Source organism: Odocoileus virginianus, chromosome 22, assembly GCF_023699985.2.
Source record: "Odocoileus virginianus isolate 20LAN1187 ecotype Illinois chromosome 22, Ovbor_1.2, whole genome shotgun sequence".
Lineage (NCBI taxonomy): Eukaryota > Metazoa > Chordata > Mammalia > Artiodactyla > Cervidae > Odocoileus > Odocoileus virginianus.
In genome coordinates this window covers 26,530,942-26,550,323 of record NC_069695.1, presented here as the reverse complement: position 1 = coordinate 26,550,323, position 19,382 = coordinate 26,530,942, and the positions used below count along the sequence as shown (strand labels likewise).

Below are 19,382 nucleotides of genomic sequence, written 5' to 3'. Positions count from 1 at the left end.
GTCATTCCTTAGCTGTTAAGACCTAAAGCATCATGCAGGCTTTCCTATTTGTTTGATATTTTTGATTTGGATTCGCGTAAAGTGCCCATATTCTTGAATAATAAGGGAGGCAAGTTCTTATCATTTTCTCTGCATACTACTTAAAGTATTCAGAGTGTCTCCTTATTTAAAAACAAACAGGCCTGCAGACTTGATGCGTAGCATTTAAATAATCATATTAAAATTCAGACCCAGCCCCCACATTTCCCTGAGTGCTGTCAGTTTTATGAGAAACTGGAAACTCATGTTAAACAACCAAGAGTGTTCAGTATGCGTCTGCTGCCTTCTACCAAGGGTTGAATGGGTGCGGGGGCCAGTTCGCCATAGTGGGAACACTTACTTATTTTCCTGAATGGCTCTAATTTGGCAGTATTTTACCACTTGGTTTTAGCTTGGTGGAGCTCTTTGAATCATTACCTATTTGTTGCCTCTGAAGCGCTAGATGAAACATTTGAAACCAGCGAAGGCGAATGTGATGCTTTGACATAGCATCAGCTTTCGAAGATGTAGGCATGTAGATGCTTTTGAATTTGGAGATAAACTGGTCTGTTCCCATTCACAGGAAAAATACCAGGAAAGGACTTTTTAATGTACTCCTTTTTTCCTCTCTCCTCTCCATTCTCGTCATCACTAAATACTATTTACTAAGCACTCACCCGGACATAGTGCTATGCTGGGCAAAGGACAGGGCAAATGAAAAAGGTCCTGTGATCACTCCCCCAGGGATGAGCAGTCTATAACTCAGTATATTGAAATGGATACTGCATAGAGTATGGAGATAATAATTTTCCAGATGACAAATCAACCCGAATTATCATTTTACTTTAACCCGATGTTCTTGTTTGAAAACAAACAAAAACTACTTGCTCTTTGAATTGGGGATTCTGCTTTTGTCTCATGAACCCAAGAGGTCATTCTCTATGTTGAAACGTGAGTTGATTTGGGCATATGGGAATCGTTTGAAGGGTGATGATATAGTTAAGTTTATTACAGATGTGAAGAAAGGCTTTGGAGCAACTACCAGCCAAAGGGCAGCACTGTGAGTTGTAGAAGCAGGTTTGCAGAAGCACCTGGCATGCAGAGTGGCAGAAATTTCGACAGCCGGATGGGGGGCTGATGGCATTCATTGACTTTCCAATGAAGTCTGGGCTCATTTGATCCTGTGAATTCTGGATTACAACGTTTCAAATATTTATCCTCCATATTAAAAAAAAATGACTACAGATAACATATTACATATTTCTTAGGTACCTTGATACAATTCTTTTGTAACCATTTCACTGAAAATTGTTTTGAGACATAATTTATTTCTGACTTTGGAGGACTTTCTGCTATTCGAAATGAATGTTCTGTAAACGAAGTCACAGATTTTATTATCCCAATTTTCCCTAAAGAGGCATTCTCTCTCTTCCTCTGCTTTCCTGCAAAGAGGGGCAGTGGCACTAAAATATTTGGGGGTACTTCTCTAAAATGAGGCAAAAGACAGCATAAGAAATCACGAAATATTTATTGAGCTCTCAGGGAAAACATCTGTCTTAGTCCCTCTTGCTATTTGTGTATCATTCTTAGGGTTAGAATGGAACTATTTTTAGTTTTCCCACTATTTAGGTCTTTGAGGCTGGTAATGTCAGTTGAAGTTGTTGACTCATTTACAATCTCTAATTGCTCTTTTTATATTTTGTTTTGTTTCTTGATGATTTTTAAGCCAAGCGACATACCAATGTATGTACACTTGAATTTGTGCTTGCAAGAATGTTTTGCTGTGTGGCGGAGCTTATTTTGCTATTGCCGTCTAACAAATAATGGGGTAACTGTGTGTTTTGACCAGTTTATAAGTAAAGGTCAATTTCGTGCCTATGGTAATTAGCTTATTCTAGACTTTTGGTTAATTCTGGTAATTTCCTGTGAAAGAGTATATTTAGCAGAAAAGGAATTCATTCTCAAGCCCGGTGGTTTTTCCCCTCTGCATTGGAGACTGTTTAATTTCAAAAGTGATTTATCTCTCTCTTGTAAGCAAAAAAAAAAAAAAAAAAAAGGCTGTGAAAAAATGTCAAAGTTAACCTTAAGGGTGGCAAATTATTTGAAAGGGGTTGGGAAAAGGGCTCTGTATTGGGGGAGAGATGCTCCAGTCATCAGGAACTGACAGATTTTAGGGAAGACTCATTTTTTGATGCTTCTGAAATAAAATCTGCAATAAAGTCCTCCTTTTGCAGCCTCAAGGGAGAAGGTGTTTCTGTTTTTGGTAGTGAGATGAAACGTGACTTGCAAAGAACCTGTCTTTCAACCCCATACTTAACAGTCTTGATTTTTTTTTTTCAGACCCCAACTGTAAGCTTGAAGACAAGACTGAAGATGGAGAAGCAATAGACTGTAAGAAGAGGCCGGAGGACGGGGAGGACCTAGAGGACGAGGTTGTGCACAGCTGCGACAGCTGCCTCCAGGTGTTCGAATCACTGAGCGACATCACAGAGCACAAGATTAATCAGTGTCCGCTGACAGGTAAACAGCACCTGCCACTTCTGGTCTCCTCACCCTGTTCTACTGCTGACTTTCTTTTTCAGTTCGCTCCTTTCTCTTCTGTTGTCTTCCAGCTGTTGTACTCTTATACTTGAGTACCTAGGTAAGTCTGGAAGTGCTTCAGAAAGACTTCTAAGATAATGGTTTTTGGCAAATTCAGTGTCACAGTCATCTGTAGATTTTGAAGTGTACCTAGATTTTCATAGCTGATGGATATGTTTTCATTTCCTTTTTAAAAAGCTACAGTGATGTAGTTTTTTGAACTATGTAGATGGAGAACCTAACATGGGGTGGCTGAGATAAAGTTTAAAAATACCCTCTGAATATGTTTTCCCAGAAGTCTAGCATGCATGAATTTCATTTAGTTTAAACACCTCCTTAAGAAAGCTTTTCCTCATCGGTCACTCTTTGCTGAGTTTAGTGTCTTTTTTGCCCTGTAAAGCCTGGTGCTTATTCATGAATATCACAGTGTTCAGTGCATGTGTTAACTTCTCCATCTCCCTCATTAGACTGGAAGCTCATGGGTGGCAGGAACTCTGTCTTATTCATCACTGTATTCTCTAAGCCTTGCACAGTGCCTGGCCCACAGAAGGTGCTCACTTAAGTCATGGAAACTATTCCCCTATATGTTTCATGGTAAAAATCAGATTTAAAATGACAGGAAACAGGACGTGTTCAAGTTAATGGTTTGATAAAAGTAAAACTCGGTTACCAAAGTTATACTCTCTTTAAAAATATATCCTGCAGGAACATACTATGTAAGGTTGGAGGGACATTTTATGTAGACATCTCTTTTTATATTCGTGTCATTTTTCTCTTATTATTTGATACTGACATTGCCCCAGTGAGTGTGTGTGTGTTTGTAGATCTCTTTCTTTTATTTTCCTAGCACAAATCTTTCTTCAACTAACCATGTGTAGGAAATGTATTTATTAGACAAGTGGTTCTCCAACTGTTTTCCACAGAATGTTGATAATTTTGCGAGATTTTAATAGGTGTTCCATTTTAACCAGGTTTCCTGAACAGATTATTATGGAAATATTGGATTAAATCCAATTAAAGAGCCTTCTTTATTGAAGTGCACTGTTGCTTTTCAAAAAGGGATTGCAGTGAGCATGTTTATTAGACTCTTTCTTTCAGAAAATGTATTATCATCTTTTTTGGAATGTAAGTTTGAAAATCTATGAAGCGTATATAAACATTGACTGTGTACATATTTTTTAGGGTTTTGATAACTTTTCTTTTGATATAATTCCAAACTTATAGAAAAATTGCAAAGATATTATATGTGACTCTCATTTACCACTTATCTGATTCACACATTGTTTGTATTTTACCCTCTTTGCTCTGTCATTGCCTCATTAATTTTTTTTCTTAGTCATTTGAGAGAAGGTTGGAGACTTCACACCCTTCTAAATATATCCTGTGTACTTCCTAAGAATAAATACATTCTCTTACATGACTACAGCACACTTAATCAAAGTGAGGGAAGTTCACATTTAACACAGAATACTGTTATCTAATCCACAACCAATATTTAAATTTCAACAGTTGTCCCAATAATGTCATTTAGAGGTTTTTATTTGTTGTTTGCTTTTTCTCCTCTGGGATTCAGGATCATGCGTAACTTTTAATTGTCATGTCTCTCTTTTCTCCTTTCACCTGAAATGATCTCATTTTTTGATAGTAACTCCCAGCATTTTATAAAATGCCTATTTATAATTGGGTTTGTTTGATGTTTCCTTACGGTTATATTCAGCTCCTATACTTCCATGGGGCTTCCCTGGTTGCTAAGACAGTAAAGAATCTGCCTGCAATGCAGGAGACCCAGGTTCAATCCCTGGAGAAGGGAATGACTATCCACTCCAATATTCTTGCTTGGAAAATTCCTGGACAGAGGAGCCTGGTGGGATACAGTCCATGGGGTTGCAGAGTCAGACAGGACTGAGCAACTAAGAGTCGGACATACTTCCATGGCAGGAATACCACCAAAGTGATGATGGGCCCTTCTCAGTACATCAGGTCAGGCAGTATCTGATGTTGATTTTTACCAGTGTTGATGGGATTAACACTGAATACTTGTTTTAAGTGGTGGTCACCAACTTTCTCCAGTGTTCAGAAGATGGTTTCCCTTGGTAAATACAACAAGTAGTTTGTGGGAAGATACTTTGGGGCATCCCTGGTAGCTCAGCTGGTAAAGAATTCACCTGCAGTGCAGGAGACCCTGGTTCAATTCCTGGGTCAGGAAGATCCCCTGGAGAAGAGAGTGGCTACCCACTCCAGTATTCTAGCCTGGAGAATTCCATGGACAGAGGAGCTTGGCAGGCTACAGTCCATGGGGTTGCAAAGAGTCAGACACGACTGAGCAACTTTCACTTTGGCACTATGTAAATATTTTGATTCTCATGAAATATCCACTTTAGCTTTATAATTTTTTTTCTTTATTTGTTGGCCTTCGACTACAATTTCTTATTCATTCATTGATTTTTGTGTTCATCTCATCATGGGCATTTGGATTTTTATTTTATTTCATGGATCATAATTCATTACTATCATGACTTGCTCAGATACACTGAGATTTGGTCAGTAGTAGTCCCTTCGACGGAGAAGGCAATGACAACCCACTCCAGTACTCTTGCCTGGAGAATCCCATGGATGGAGCCTGGTAGGCTGCAGTCCATGGAGTCACAGAGTCGGACACAACTGAGCAACTTCACTTTCACTTTTCACTTTCATGCATTGGAGAAGGAAATGGCAACCCACTCCAGTGCTCTTGCCTGGAAAATACCATGGATGGAGGAGCCTGGTAGGCTGCAGTCCATGGAGTCACAGAGTCGGACACAACTGAGCAACTTCACTTTCACTTTTCACTTTCATGCATTGGAGAAGGAAATGGCAACCCACTCCAGTGTTCTTGCCTGGAGAATCCCAGTGACGGTGGAGCCTGGTGGGCTGCCGTCTATGGGGTCGCACAGAGTCGGACATGACTGAAGCGACTTAGCAGCAGCAGCAGTCCCTTCGAACTAGATCCTCTGTCAGCTTAATATGTCTCTGTCTTTATTTGAGGATAGATTCAGTTTCTCCTTCAAACAGATGCTCCAGGCTCCTCATGTTCTACTCCTAATCAATCTTCTGTCCAAGGAGCCCTGGTTCTTTTAAGAAGATCAAGATTTCTTTTTAGAAATCAAGATATGGGCACTATGTGTGCTCATTGATAAAGATATATCATTGGTTATAAACCATCTCAGCAGATAGAATTAGGAAATATGCATGTGTATTTAGTACAATGGGCTTCCCAAGTGGTGCTGATGTTAAAGAACCTGCTTGCCAAAGCAGGAGACAACAAGAGATGTGGTTTCAATCCCTTGGAGGAAGGCATGACCACTCACTCCAATATTCTCGCTTGGAGAATCCCATGATAAGATGAGCCTGGTGGGCTACAATCCATAGCGTTGCAGAGAGTCAGACATGACTGAAGTGACTTAGCACTTAGTATAATACCTGTATAATATAGCTTCTAAAATGTACATATATACAAATACATACACATATTTGTATTTTTCTCTCTCTAACAAGAACCACATGTTTCTACTGATACCCATCATTTCAATCTAGCACTTGTGGAACATCCCAATCTTTTTTCTCTCCATGTTTGTTACTGGCTTCTCGAGTAGTGAGTCACCTAGCTTCCATTATCCTCAGTATATGTACTCAATTGCTGAGGCTACAACACACAGTAAGTAGTTTAAAAATTGCTTACTCATATCCTCAGGATAAGCAGGCTAACTAACTAGAGTTTGATTGTTGTTTATAGTTATTAATGTTATTATTTATAATGTAAAATTTATATAGAGTGAAATTTGTAAGTCCTCAGGGTACCATTTGATGAATTTTGATAAAATACACATACCCTTGTGACCCATATCCCTCTTAAGATAATTTCCTAGGGATTTCTCTTCTCTTGACCCTTTTCCAATCAGTAATATTCCAGCAAAAGTAACTACCTTTTAAGTTTTTAACTGCAGGTTTGTTTTGCCTATTATAGAACTTCTAATAAGTACACACAGTATGCACTCTTATTTTGTGTCTGGCTCCTTTTGTTCAGCATACTATCTGCAAGATTCATTCTTGTTGTATGTATAAGAAGTCTGTTCTTTTTAATTGCTGTGTAGTATTCCATTACATGAATGTATCATTATTTGTTTTCCATTCTCCTATTGGTAGACGTTTTGGTTATTTTAGTTTTTGGTTATCATAAATAAAGTTGTTGTGAACCTTCCTATACAGGTCTTTTTTGTGGACGTATGTTTTATTTCTCTTGAGTTAAGTCAGAGCAGAATTGCTGGGTCACAGGGTAGGGTATATTTAACTGTATGAAAAACTTCTAAATCTTTATTACAAGTGGTTGCACCATTTTACACTTTTCACTGGCAATGCCTGAGAGTTCAAGTTGTGTGTCCTTGATAACATTTGTTTTGCTTGCCTTTTCAAGTTAAGCATTCTATTGGGTGTGTATAGGTATTCTTTGTGGATTTATTTGCATTTTCTAACTCATGTACACTTAATTGACTTCATTTAGTGCATTTTCTCCTCAGAATGCATAATTTTTGGAAAATCCCATTAAGTGCGTTAATATGATTCTGTTTTCAGTGGAATAGCTTTAAAGAGAAGCTCTACTTATGTGGAATCAACACTAACATTAGGGTGAGGACATGGGAATGCAACTGCTATGGCCAATTTAAACTATGCCAGCAAGAAATCTTACCTTAGATGAGAATAGTGTCTCTCTCGTGTGAAAGATTAAATTTAAAATTCAATATTAAAAAAGAAAAGCCTTCAAATTCTATTTAGTGTTTACCTTTCATTGAGTTCCTACCATGGAATTATCTTTATGTCCAGCTCTATGAAATAGAAGAGAAGCAAAAAAATTCCTCCTGAATAACTTTATATATTGTATGCAGTAATACATTTCTTTATATGTTATACAACTTTAATATCAGTGCAGAAAATGCTGATTTTTTTAGCACATGGTATGGTGAAGATAATAGCTATGGGTTAAAAATTCTTATTCTTAAAAAAATCTCAAATCCTAATAAAATAGTTGGTTTGTTTTCATTTTAGGCTTTCTAAAATCTTCAAATCCTAGTCTGTGCTCACATCATTTTATCCCACAACATTTTAAACAAAGGAAGGAAAACAGAGGCGTATGTGTGATTTAATGAAGTATTTCAGAAGAGGTAAAGCTGATGGGCCTTGGTCCTGTTTATTGATGTTCAGGGTGATTTCTTAGGGAGGGTGGTAGACTGATAAGGAAAAAGCAGAAATGGAAGATCACAGAGAGAACAAAAGGGTGAGGAACAAAATTAGGAATGATTTACATTTGTTTAAAGTGTTAGAGTTCAAACTTGAGTTGACTAAGGGTACCCTTCAGTCTGTGCTCAACTCAAATTTGAACTCTAACACTTTCAGCTCAGTTCAGTTGGGGTTGCAAAGAGCCGGATGCGACTCCAACTGAACCGAACTGAACTGAAAGTATTAGAGTTCAAATTTGAGTTGAGTTGACTAAGGGTACCCTTCCGTCTGGGCTTCCCAAGTGACATTACTAGTACAGAATCCACGTGCCAATGCAGGAGACATAAAAGATGCGGGTTTGACCCCTGGGATGGGAAGATTCCCTGGAGGAGGGCGTGGCTCTCTACTCCATATTCGCACCTGGAGAATTCCATGGCCAGAGGAGCCTGGCAGGCAACAGTCCATGGGGTCACCAAGAGTCAGACACAACTGAAGAAACTCAGCACGGCACATCCTTCGGTCTATTCTGGAAGAGATTAAAGACACTGGCAGCGTTTTAATTAAAAAGTAATATGGTGCTTTTATCTTCTTCCTTGATTAAAACCTTTTACTCTAAGTTAGAAGGTCCTACTCTTCCTAATTTAGTTTCCTGCTGCTTGAGTTAACTCTTGGTGCTTCTTCTTTTTTCTAGGGGACAAAATGTTAGTCTAGTATTTTTTTTTCCCCTTTAATTTTACTCTTTTCTTTTCCACTTTTTTTTCTTTGTATTTCATGTAGTCTCATTTGTATCTTTGTTAATTTTCCTTTGCTTCCTATCCTTATTTCAAGACTCTTCATTTCCTTGTTGTCTTTATACATCGCCTCTTTTTTTCTCTCTGGCTGTGTTATAGTCTCTTGCTGTTTTCTCAACTTTCTTCTTTACTCCTTTTGGCTTCCCTTCTGTTAATCTTGAAGTCTTTACTTACGTGTGTGGTCACATTCATCCAGATCACAGCCCGAAAACTTTTTGGTGAATAATTTGTATGAAGAAAGAGAGGACACTTGAAAGTGTACAGTAGAGTTAGCTATCGAGTCGTATTGGGAGAGAAAAGTCTTAAAACCTGCTGATTTGCACAATAACAGAAAGCAGAGATATTCTATGGTCTGACACCTATGGGAGTTACTCAGGGTAGTTTCACCCTGAACTGGGAGAAACCCTGCCATGAGATTCCCATCCTGAACTAGTGCTTGTGGTAACTTGAGATCAGTTCTTTGGTGACTCTCCTCCCCAAGGGGGAGCCTGCCAAGGTGAAAACTGACTCACTCCAAACTGAAAGTTTTGAAATCCTGGTACAGTCTTGCCAAGTGAGCCTGGACTAGACCTGGCCTTGGGAGATGAAAGTCAAATGTGGACCAGGATGATCCATTTTAGGCTCAGGTTTGAAAGTCAGCTCAGGGATCAGTTATGCCCCAGGTCAGTTCATGAGTAGGCACCAGTGGCCTGGACTGAACTCACAGACAGTAGACTAGCAAGGGTGCAGAGGTCTCGGGGATCACACACACAGTTCACGCGGTTCATCACTGAGGGGGATTCTGGAAGGCGATTGCTGTTCTAGACAAGCATCTGACCCAGGAAGCAGCAGAGCAGTCCCTTAGGATAATGAGGGACAGGATGGCCTTCTTTTTTGTCTCCCAAGGCAATTGCCCTCTAGTCTGCAATCCAGGATTTGCAAATAAATCTTATCTCATCCCTGCTTGAAGGTATAGGGGGAAAGGTGAAAAAATTAAGCCCCGCTCTTCAGCTGAGCAGTAGTTGGAAACCACCTGTCTCGCCCTAGATGTGTTCTGTTTTTCCTGGCGGCTGGGAAGGGAGGGGAATCAACACTAATGCTGTGGGGACTCTCTGATGCAGAAGACAGATTATCAAAATATATATTTAAAGAAGGAAAAGCACAGAGAACCTCTCATTTTCCTAATCCACAAACCCTATCATTTCTTGCCAATTCCCTCAGGGGGTAGGGAGGGCTGGAAGCCAGAGGGGTCTCATCACACTTCTCAACAAAGATTTAATAGCAGGGTGCTGGGGGCGGGGTGGGGGGAAGGCTGAGATTATGGAGACTTTATTATGCTTACAAAACTGAGTAAGAACCAGCATTGTAAATCGTCAGAACTAAGCTACACTTAACAGGATAAATGTGTAAAGTGCATTTGGTAATACTGTACGCTTGTTGTTCTGAGTCATTTTTCTCTTCTCTCCTGCTAATTTGCAAACTTGAGTTGTCTGTGAAGTGTTCTTTCACATCATTAATGTGAATCGCCTGGGTGCAAATGCAGAAAAGCTAAACAGCACTGTGTTAATTCTTAACCCTCTGGCCCACCATACTGTTGGTGAGAGGGGTAGGTAGAGGTTTGAGCAAATGCAACGTTGTTGTAGTTTCGGAGAACATATTTGTAGATTACATTTATTAACCCTAACCAGATTTGTGAGTCCTTTATCAGTATTGGTATTGTTCAGGTTCACAGTTTTGAGGAAAAGTAACTGAACCAATGATTGGACACCACGTCAGTATAAAATAGCATGTTCACTTAATTTGATTTTAAGAGTTATGAGACTTCTTGGAAGCTTCGCATAGATTGTGTGAACTGAAGACTTTTAGACATCTGGGTTGTTTTTTTTTTTTAACTAAAGAATCTAAAGAAAAAGTGAAAGTGATTGAACATGTGTTGTGTAGTTTTGGGAAATTAAATACTGGTTGGTTTCACTTGACAATCAAGTACTCTTAACAGCAAGTTTGGTTTGCACTGGGAATAAGGAAAAGGAACGTTTTAGGGAATGAAGCATAGTTTTCGTAGAAGCATATTGAAACTGTTTTTAGAACTTCTTTGTTTTGCTGTTTTCCTTTTCAAATCATTAGTGAAAATAAGTTACATGAAATAAATGTGATATTTTAACACTTTAGCTTATATTAATTAGGCTTAAGGCATTATATCTCTGATTTGCATATTTCTACATTGATTTCTTTATTAATTCATTATTCATGCTTTGTTATTATTATATATTAATTATCTATTTATATATTAATTAGGCTTAAGGCATTGTATATTTTATTTTCCTGTTATCCTCTGTTTTGATCAATTTCTTGTTTCCTACCCAAAATATTTCCTTAGTGTTTTTATCCTACTTCATTCTTCAGATCCTTTTAAGCCCCCCAATGCAATTTGTGGCCTCTACAGATTGGGTTTCCATGGCGGCTCAGATGGTAAAGAATCTGCCTGCAATGCAGAAGACACGGGTTTGATTCCTGGGTTGGGAAGATCCCCTGGAGAAGGAAATGGCAACCCACTCCAGTATTCTTGCCTGGAGAATCCCATGGACAGAGGAGTCTGGCAGGCTACAGTCCATGAGGTGGCAAAGAGTCGGACATGACTCAGCAATTAACACTTTTAACATTCCCTAGCCCCTTCTCTACATGCTTATTTTTCAGATCAGTAGTTTTCAATATTTTTGATTAAACATATATAGGATACATCTTCAAAATATGTGTTTGTCAATATATTACATAGATACATGTATGATACAACACTCAAAAAATAGAAATTGAAAAATGAGGTGAAGATGAACTAGATTTAAAAAATAAATGTATGTTGTTTTGAAGTTCTGGTATAGATTCATTTATTTTGACAATTTATTTTAATGGTTGTGAGAGCTAATAGAGCTATCTCAGAAAATCACAAAGAGAAAATGTATGTTAGTACACTTCTCGCTGAGGTTCATAATTATCAATGGTGTCTATCAGCCCATATTTCAGATAGCTTTCCTGATCATCTCAATTTTGTTTTGCCAACTTTTGGTCACATCTGATTAAGTTGTTTCTATTAATATCTTCTCCCCCTTCATTCAGTGGCTGACAAAGAGCTTTTACTGGGAGTGCAAAGGGTAGACTGGCCATTTTCTTGTTGATTACTTGTGCTCACCTATTAACATCCTGCAGTTTCCTTGCAGAAAACTTTAAAAATCACTTGTCAAAATTTGAGGATTCTGTGTGAATGAGATGAATAACATTAAACAAGGTGATCAGCAAGCCTGTTTCACTGGCACAGGACATGCGCTATTTTGAGATGTGGGAACGGAGTGGAAGAGCAAGGACACCCAGGATGACAGGAGTCCTGTTTGTCTTCTTCTTACTCTCAGGATGTTGTTCCCGGTGGCTATTTATGGCCGACGTCTCCTCTGATTGTTGCTAAATACTCAGGCTATCTTTTCTATCCTAGGATGTATACCCTGTATTTGAGAGACCCCTGTTCTTGACTGCCATTGACCTCATCATATGAAAAACAACTCACCAAGTCTCTGCTCCTCTCAGTTTCAGAGAAAGTGGTGTGACTGAGTATGTCAGTTTCTTAGCCTAGCAGGACCTTGACCTAAGTTCCTCTGCATATTTATCAGAGATAAAAGCAATTGTCCCCAATTGGTTCCAACCTCGAACTTTGGTTGAGTGAGCTCCTTTTTCTGGTTTTAGAAGAGTTGGTTGCTATAAAAGCTTTGTTATTTCCATATTGGTTGGGCTTCAGCAAAACTTTGATATTAGTACGTCATCTGTTGTCCTTTTCTTGATATATTTGTGAAATTCTTTACCAAGTCATGGATGTAAAATAATCATTTTCAGATGCATTATTGTCTCGATGCTTTTGAATACTTTGGGGGCATTGTAATTGAGGTTTATGAAAGGCCTGTACTGATGAGGTATATTTTTCCACTGTGAATGATGAGTTATTATATGTATTAAAATTAAATAGCTGGAATGTTGAATAGGTAGTATAAGAAATATTTCTCCATATTTTTCATGTGTATTTTAAAATTAGGTGCTTTTATTTTCAGCCTGATTTAATAATTTGTGAATCACCAGAAAGCTACTGATTATCAATGGAAAGTTCCTAAAGGATGAAATCTCCTAGAAATAGAAAATAAATGGATGAACTCACTGTATTTTTTTCAAGTAAGACCCAAGTGGAGAGTATTCTGTATTAGCTGTCACTGTATTTGCAAATTACCTGCTCCTTGATTAATCTGAGTTTTTTGAAATTAGCATTTTGAAATGAGTAGAACTCAAGAAGTGAATTAGCATTATTTGTCTGTGTATTAAAAATGTTACCTTTGGTTGTCTTGTGGAACCACAGCTGTTTTAGAGAAATGGTCTAGCCTTAGTTGTATAATTGATAATGAACATATTATCATCCAGTTCTGTGGTTTCAGGATTTATTTGCCAAAAAATTGTAAATAAAATGTCAAGAACACAGCCATGGGAGAATATCTTCAAGAATTTCCACCGTGTCCTTGATGGTCATTGATGGTAATTAAAGCTGTCAGTTTGTCCCTGTGGAGAAGTGTAAAGATTATAAATGAAGGGCTGTATTTGGGCTGTGGAAACAGTGGGGCCTCTTTCGTGGGGAAGATGAATTGAAAGAGACCAACTATTTGCTCGGCCCCCGTGCAGCCATTCAGCCTGTCTTGTGAGCAGGGCCGTGTTTAGCTCTTCGGATACATCCTGTGCACACACGAGCTCTGCCACGCGTGGCCTGTTCTCAAACGTGAAATTCAACGTGATAAAACCTGGAGGTTGAATTTTTACAGTTTTGCACGACTGCAATTTTTTTTTTAACATTGCTATACTTAAGATGCTTGTGACCAATATTTACTTCCTTTATAAGATAGTGAATTGATAAGAAAAGTAAGACTCTTTCCCCGTCCTTTCTCTCTGTGTGAAGTCTCTGTCTGGGTCTCTTGTCTTTGGGGAATGGCAGGGATGTCACAGAGATCTGTGACCCCTTAATAGGGCCTTGGGAGGGTAAGGCAGGAATCAGGGTGCACTGTGCCTCAGGGCTTCGTTCCTTTAAACTTCAAGGAATTGGATGGAACTCTCCACTCCTCCTTTCTTTCAGCTTTACCTTCAGGGGAAAATTCATCGATTAGAGGTGATTATTCCACAAACTCTGAACCCTTTCCCCCTCTTTGTTCCAACTGGAGCTCCTCGAAGTTTAAAAGGGATTGTGTCTCCAGGGTGAATTGTAGAATGAATTTAAGTAGATTATTGGGTAGAACTCTTTGAACACACATTAAAAGTACTAAAACATATATTTGGAACAGAAGGAAATATATGGAGCAAAAGGATAAGGTAACATTTGTTTCAAAATAATTATAATGTAATTATATGGGCTATTTTTGAGCAAATGATTACCTGTTAGAATGAAGAATCATAGTAGTGCCTCAAACCAAGAAAATAATAGAAATAAATAAACAATAGTTGTTGAACAACTGTCCAACAAATGGACAGTTGTGCAAAATCTGGATGGTAAGACCCTCAGAGGACCAAAGACAACCATAAGTGACTGGGTTTATATATGTCCTCCATTAAGCACAGCAAGCTTCTACTAACTGATGACTTTTAGTTTTTTCTATTAACTAATAACTTCTAATAACTTCTTTTTTTAACAACAAAAAAATGATCTATGTCTAGTTTGCTTTTTTCATGTCTGATATATTTAACTTATCAGCACTGTGGACCTTATTTGAGTTATGTGTAATACCACATCAATTTAATTTTCCCCCCTTTAACACAGTCTAATTTCTAGACTCTTACCTACCCACAGAGCAGTATTAGCTCCCCCTGGTGACTAAATAAAAATGTAGACAAGGATGATTGCGGTGACGATCTTCATTAACTTTAAATTGCATAATTAGTATTAGGATGTATACAGTTGGCAAGTACACTGAACTATTTTCCAAAAAAAAAAAAAAAAAAAAATTCCAGTTGGTCTTGAGAAATGTCCATTTTCATGGAAGTTTATTTACATGATGAAGGCTGTTCTGTTTTATGAGGCTTTCTTGGAGTTCTGTCCATTTTAATGACACCACCACTCATGGCTTCTGGTGTGGGACATGTTAGAACACAGAGCAGATATTCAGATCTTCTGTAAACTGGGAACTGAATAGAGACACAAACAATGAAAGTAAGAGCAGCTACCAATTTGCCTATCTCTATCATTCTTACAAAACAACCTTTCTATAGAAAAGTTTATCATTGTTAAAATTATTTAAAAGTTGTGTCCCTTGGATGGACCTAGAGACTGTCATATACAGTGGAGTAAGTCAGAAACAGAAAAACAACTATTGTATATTAACACACTTATGTGGAACCTAGAACTATGGCAGAGGTGATCTCGTTTGCAAAGAAGCAGTAGAGACACAGATATGGAGAACAAATGTATGGAAACAGAGGAGGGATGGAGAGGGTGGGATGAATTGGGAGATTGGGATTGACCTGTACACACTACTAATACTATATATAAAATAGATAACTAATGAGAACCTACTATACAGCATAGGAAACTCTGCCCCGTGCTCTGTGGTGACTTAAATGGGAAGGAGATCCAAAAAAGAGGGAATATATGTATATGTATGGCTGATGCATTTTGTTATACAGCAGGAAGTATCACAACATTGTGAAGCAACTATTCTCCAATAAAAATTAATTTAAATTTTTTTTTTAGAAAAAGAGTAAATTAAAGCTGTCTCTATTTAAAAAAAAATTGTTTCCATATCTTGGCTATTGTGAATAACTCTATGATGAACATAGAAAGGCAGGTATTTCTGCAAGATCCCAATTTCAGATCCTTTAGTTGTAAACTCACGTATAAGCTGAGTAACTTCTGGGGTTCTAATGCACAGCATTGTAATTATAGATAATTATACTCTAATGTATACTTGACGGTTACTGATAGAGTAGATCTTAAGTGTTCTCATCACAACAAAGAAATGGTAATTATGCGAGGTGATAGAAGTGTTAACCAAACCTACCGTGGTAATCGTTTTGCAATATGTGAGTGTGTCAAGTCATCACAAACTTATACACTGTTGTATATCACTTCTATCTCAGTAAAGCTGGAAAAAATAAAATTTGGGGGGCAAAAAGCACTGTTACACATTCAAATACTAAGGGGTAATTTTTTGTTGCCAACTCAAAACATTTTTGCAATTTAATTTATCAGTTATTTAAAGTGTGTATTTGTACTACTTGGATTGCTTTCCAACTCAATTCTGATAGTTTAATTTCTGAAAAATTACTCCTCATTATAATTACCAGTTTGACAGACTTTTGAGAATGCTTTTGTGATCTCTTTGAGAAGAAACTTGTCAAGTCTGTCATATGCTTACCACAGTCAACCTTCTGTGTCCTCAGGTTCTGAATCTTTAATTCAGCTACCGTCTTCAGATTCAACCAATCCATAGATTGAAAATATTCAGTAGAAAAAAATTCCAGAAAGTTATAAAAAGCAAAACTTGAATTTGCCTTGTACTCTGGCAACTATTTAAATGTAATTTAGATTATTTACATAGAGTTTACAAGGTATTACATATTATACATTATCTAGAGATGATTTAAAGTATTAACATGATAAGCTGAGGTTATATGCAGATATTAGGGACTCAAGCATACATGGATTTTGGTATCTCCTGGGGTGTTCTAGAACCAATCCCCCACGGATACCCAGGGATGATTGTATTTCTTACATGTAATTTTATTGTCTATGAAAAAGTTTTTGCTTTATACCAGTGTTTTATATTGATTTTCAGAAGCAGTGTCTGTGACTGTAAGTTCTGGTTTAATATTTTATGTTAAATCATTCAGAAAGGAAGACTTAAAATTTTCTCTGAGAGCTAATATTTGACTTATTCTCTCACTCCTCCTATTCTTCGTCTCCCTGTAATTTAGCACTTCCCCCTCCTCCATCATATTTTTTTTGTTTGTTCTTTTGGCTTTTTTCTTTTTCTTTTCTTCCTTTTCCAAGGCCTTATTTTTAGGGTAGGAGCCACATCTCTCTATTACTAGAAAGGGTATAATCTTCTAAACTCAATTACTTCTTAGTATCACCTTCTTCAGCATGTGGAAACCTAAGTGAAACTTCTTTTGGAGTTATTGATATCATTTTGTCATTTGGCCTGAAATGATGGTCTGGTTATCAAGTAGCACAGCTGAACACAGCCCCTCTCCCATACCTCAGTTTTTTTCTCCCTCCTTCCATTATTTCTGTTACTTCCTTCCTCAAGCAGATGGTTTGCCCTTTGCAGTTCATTTGTCACAGTGCCTTGCAAAAAAGCAAAGGACCATGCTTTGCCTAAACCTGTGCTGCTGGTCACTCAGAGGTGACCCCATGATGAAACAGTGATAACTTTCTTCTTATGAATATCAGCTTAAAACTGACATGTGTTTATTAATACAGATGTTATTACATTGATTAGATACTGCAATTTGGCTTAGTATAATGAAGAGTATATGTCTCCATTCCTTTTTACACTAAAAATACCATGCAGAGATAGTGATAGTGAAATGACTAGCACCTCACTATAGTTATTTTTCCCTACACACTCCTGAGCATTTGGGACTTGCCAGGTGGCATTAATGGTCAAGAACCCACCTGCCAGTGTAGGAGACATTAAGAGACATGGGTTTAATCCCTGAGTCCAAAAGATCACCTGGAGGAGGGCATGGCAACCCACTTCAGTATTCTTATCTGGAGAATTCCAAGAACAGAGGAGCCTGGCAAGCTAAAGTCCATAGCTGTTGCAAAGAGTTGTACACTGTTGAAGCAACTTAGCGTGCAACCTGCTATACATTTATAAGCAGTTCAATTCAATAAACATTTATCAAGTTTCTGCTGCTGCTGCTGCTGCTAAGTCACTTCACTTGTGTCCGGCTCTGTGCGACCCCATAGACGGCAGCCCACCAGGCTCCGCCGTCCCTAGGATTCTCCAGGCAAGAACACTGGAGTGGGTTGCCATTGCCTTCTCCAATGCGGAAAGTGAAAAGTGAAAGTGAAGTCGCTCAGTCGTGTCTGATTCTTTGCAGCCCCGTGGACTGCAGCCCACCAGGCTCCTCCGTCCACGGGATTTTCCAGGCAAGAGTACTGGAGTGGTATCAAGTTTCTACTCTTTGTCAAACAACTACTGGACATGGAAGGCCCAGAATATTCTGGGAGAAAAAAATGGTTGAGAGGGGGTCTCTGAGTGTAACCTGGACTCAGGTATGGCATCCTGAAGTATGCGATGCCTTCAGTGGTGAGAGAGCTCTCTAGTGAAGACAGGCGGGGAGGGGCATTTCAGGCAGACAAAAGGGAAAGAAAAATAGGAAGGAGAGGCAAAACAGCGTAGTATCTGCTGGGACAATGTCAAGGTAGAGGAAAGTACAAGATTGGGAAGTAGTGAGAGAGTATGAATGTATTTCACTTCTCATTCCAACCACGTGGCTACTGACTAGAGACCTGGGCCTAGTCACCACACCATGGGCCTCTCAGTAGGGTTACTTCCTGCCTGCCAGCTAACTTACTCCAGAACAAGTTAAGTAAGAGGAAGAAGGAGAGGTAAGAGGTAAATGTATGGAAAAGAGGAGGCGTGGGGACAGAAGCTGCAATCTCTTATGGCCTAATCTTGGAAGTGACATTTCTTCTGCTGTATTCTATTACTGGTCACACAGACCACCCCGGGTATGATATGAGAAGGAATTACACAGAAGCATGAATACCAGGAGGTGGGGTTCACTGGAGGCCATTCTGAAAGCTGGTTAGTGCAATGAATCAGAAAGGGAAGATGGGTCTGGCCATGGCGGGGCCACCCTAGGAAGTTAAATTTGATCCTTTGCCTTGTGCTTCTCCAAGTGCTCTGAGGAGCCTCACAGTTATATATCATCCGGGGAGGCATGGAGGTAAGGAGTAGTTATCAGGGCGCTTCCATTCCTTGAAACCAGAACAGCCCAGGCTGGAATTGTTTTATATAATGGAAGTTTTATATAATGGAGATTCAAGTAAGGTTTCGTTTTTGTATTGAGTTTAGAAGCTTAAGAATATTTGATAATTACTGTTTCAGGCAGTGAATGGCCATCGAAGGTTTTACGCAGTGTGGGGAGGGCGGGAAATACATGCTCAGATTGGACTGTGTGCGGGCCTATAGATTTAACAGGGAAAATATTGGGCAGGGCGAAGGATTCCAAAGAGGCAGCTCTTGCAATGACACTAGTCTAGTAAGAGTAGATGGGGCCAACACCAGTGCTATGGTCATAAGAGGAGAGTGGAGGACCAAATTCATATGCCCTGTTTAGAGGGTAAAATCATTCAGATGTAGAGATTGATGCATTTTGCTGCATACGAGCAATGAAAAGATTAGAACAAGCCCCAGGTCTCTGGTGCATTGAGTGGTCATCACCTGAAACCAGGAATGAGGAGGAAGCAGGATTGGAAGTTAGGATAGTAAATTCACTTTTGCTCCTGTTAAATTTGAGATGCTTTCCTGGCTCAAATTGTTTGGAACAGCATTTTTTTTACATAGGCCAGAACCCAGAGGTAGACTTTAGGCCACTTATACTTTCTGTTTCCTTGAGTCCTGGTTTAGTTTTCCCTTTGTCAGTTTCCTAAGTTTATCCCCAAGCTTGCTCCCATTCTTGAAACACTGCTTCTGATCTGGAATTTCCCCCTTGGTTCCAATAATGGATAACCCTCTTCCTCAG

General features: G+C 38.7%; 1 protein-coding gene and 1 long non-coding RNA gene across 5 annotated transcripts in view; one reads left to right on the top strand and one right to left on the bottom strand.

Moving 5' to 3' along the window:
• Window positions 1–19,382, top strand: part of ZNF521 (zinc finger protein 521) — a 305,371-nt gene that overhangs the window by 28,771 nt on the left and 257,218 nt on the right. For all 4 annotated transcript variants that reach the window (XM_070452765.1, XM_070452763.1, XM_070452762.1 and 1 more), the window contains one exon: window positions 2,359–2,538. Coding sequence is in view for 3 of the 4 variants with exons in the window: in XM_070452763.1 (XP_070308864.1) it covers window positions 2,359–2,538 (180 nt within the window). In the remaining variant the exon portion in view is untranslated. The remainder of the gene's footprint in view (window positions 1–2,358; window positions 2,539–19,382) is intronic.
• LOC110140487 (uncharacterized) lies at window positions 14,613–15,768 on the bottom strand. The gene is made up of 2 exons (XR_002314758.2): window positions 15,683–15,768; window positions 14,613–14,810 (listed from the first exon to the last, which is right to left on the bottom strand). It is a non-coding gene; the product is annotated as an uncharacterized lncRNA (long non-coding RNA).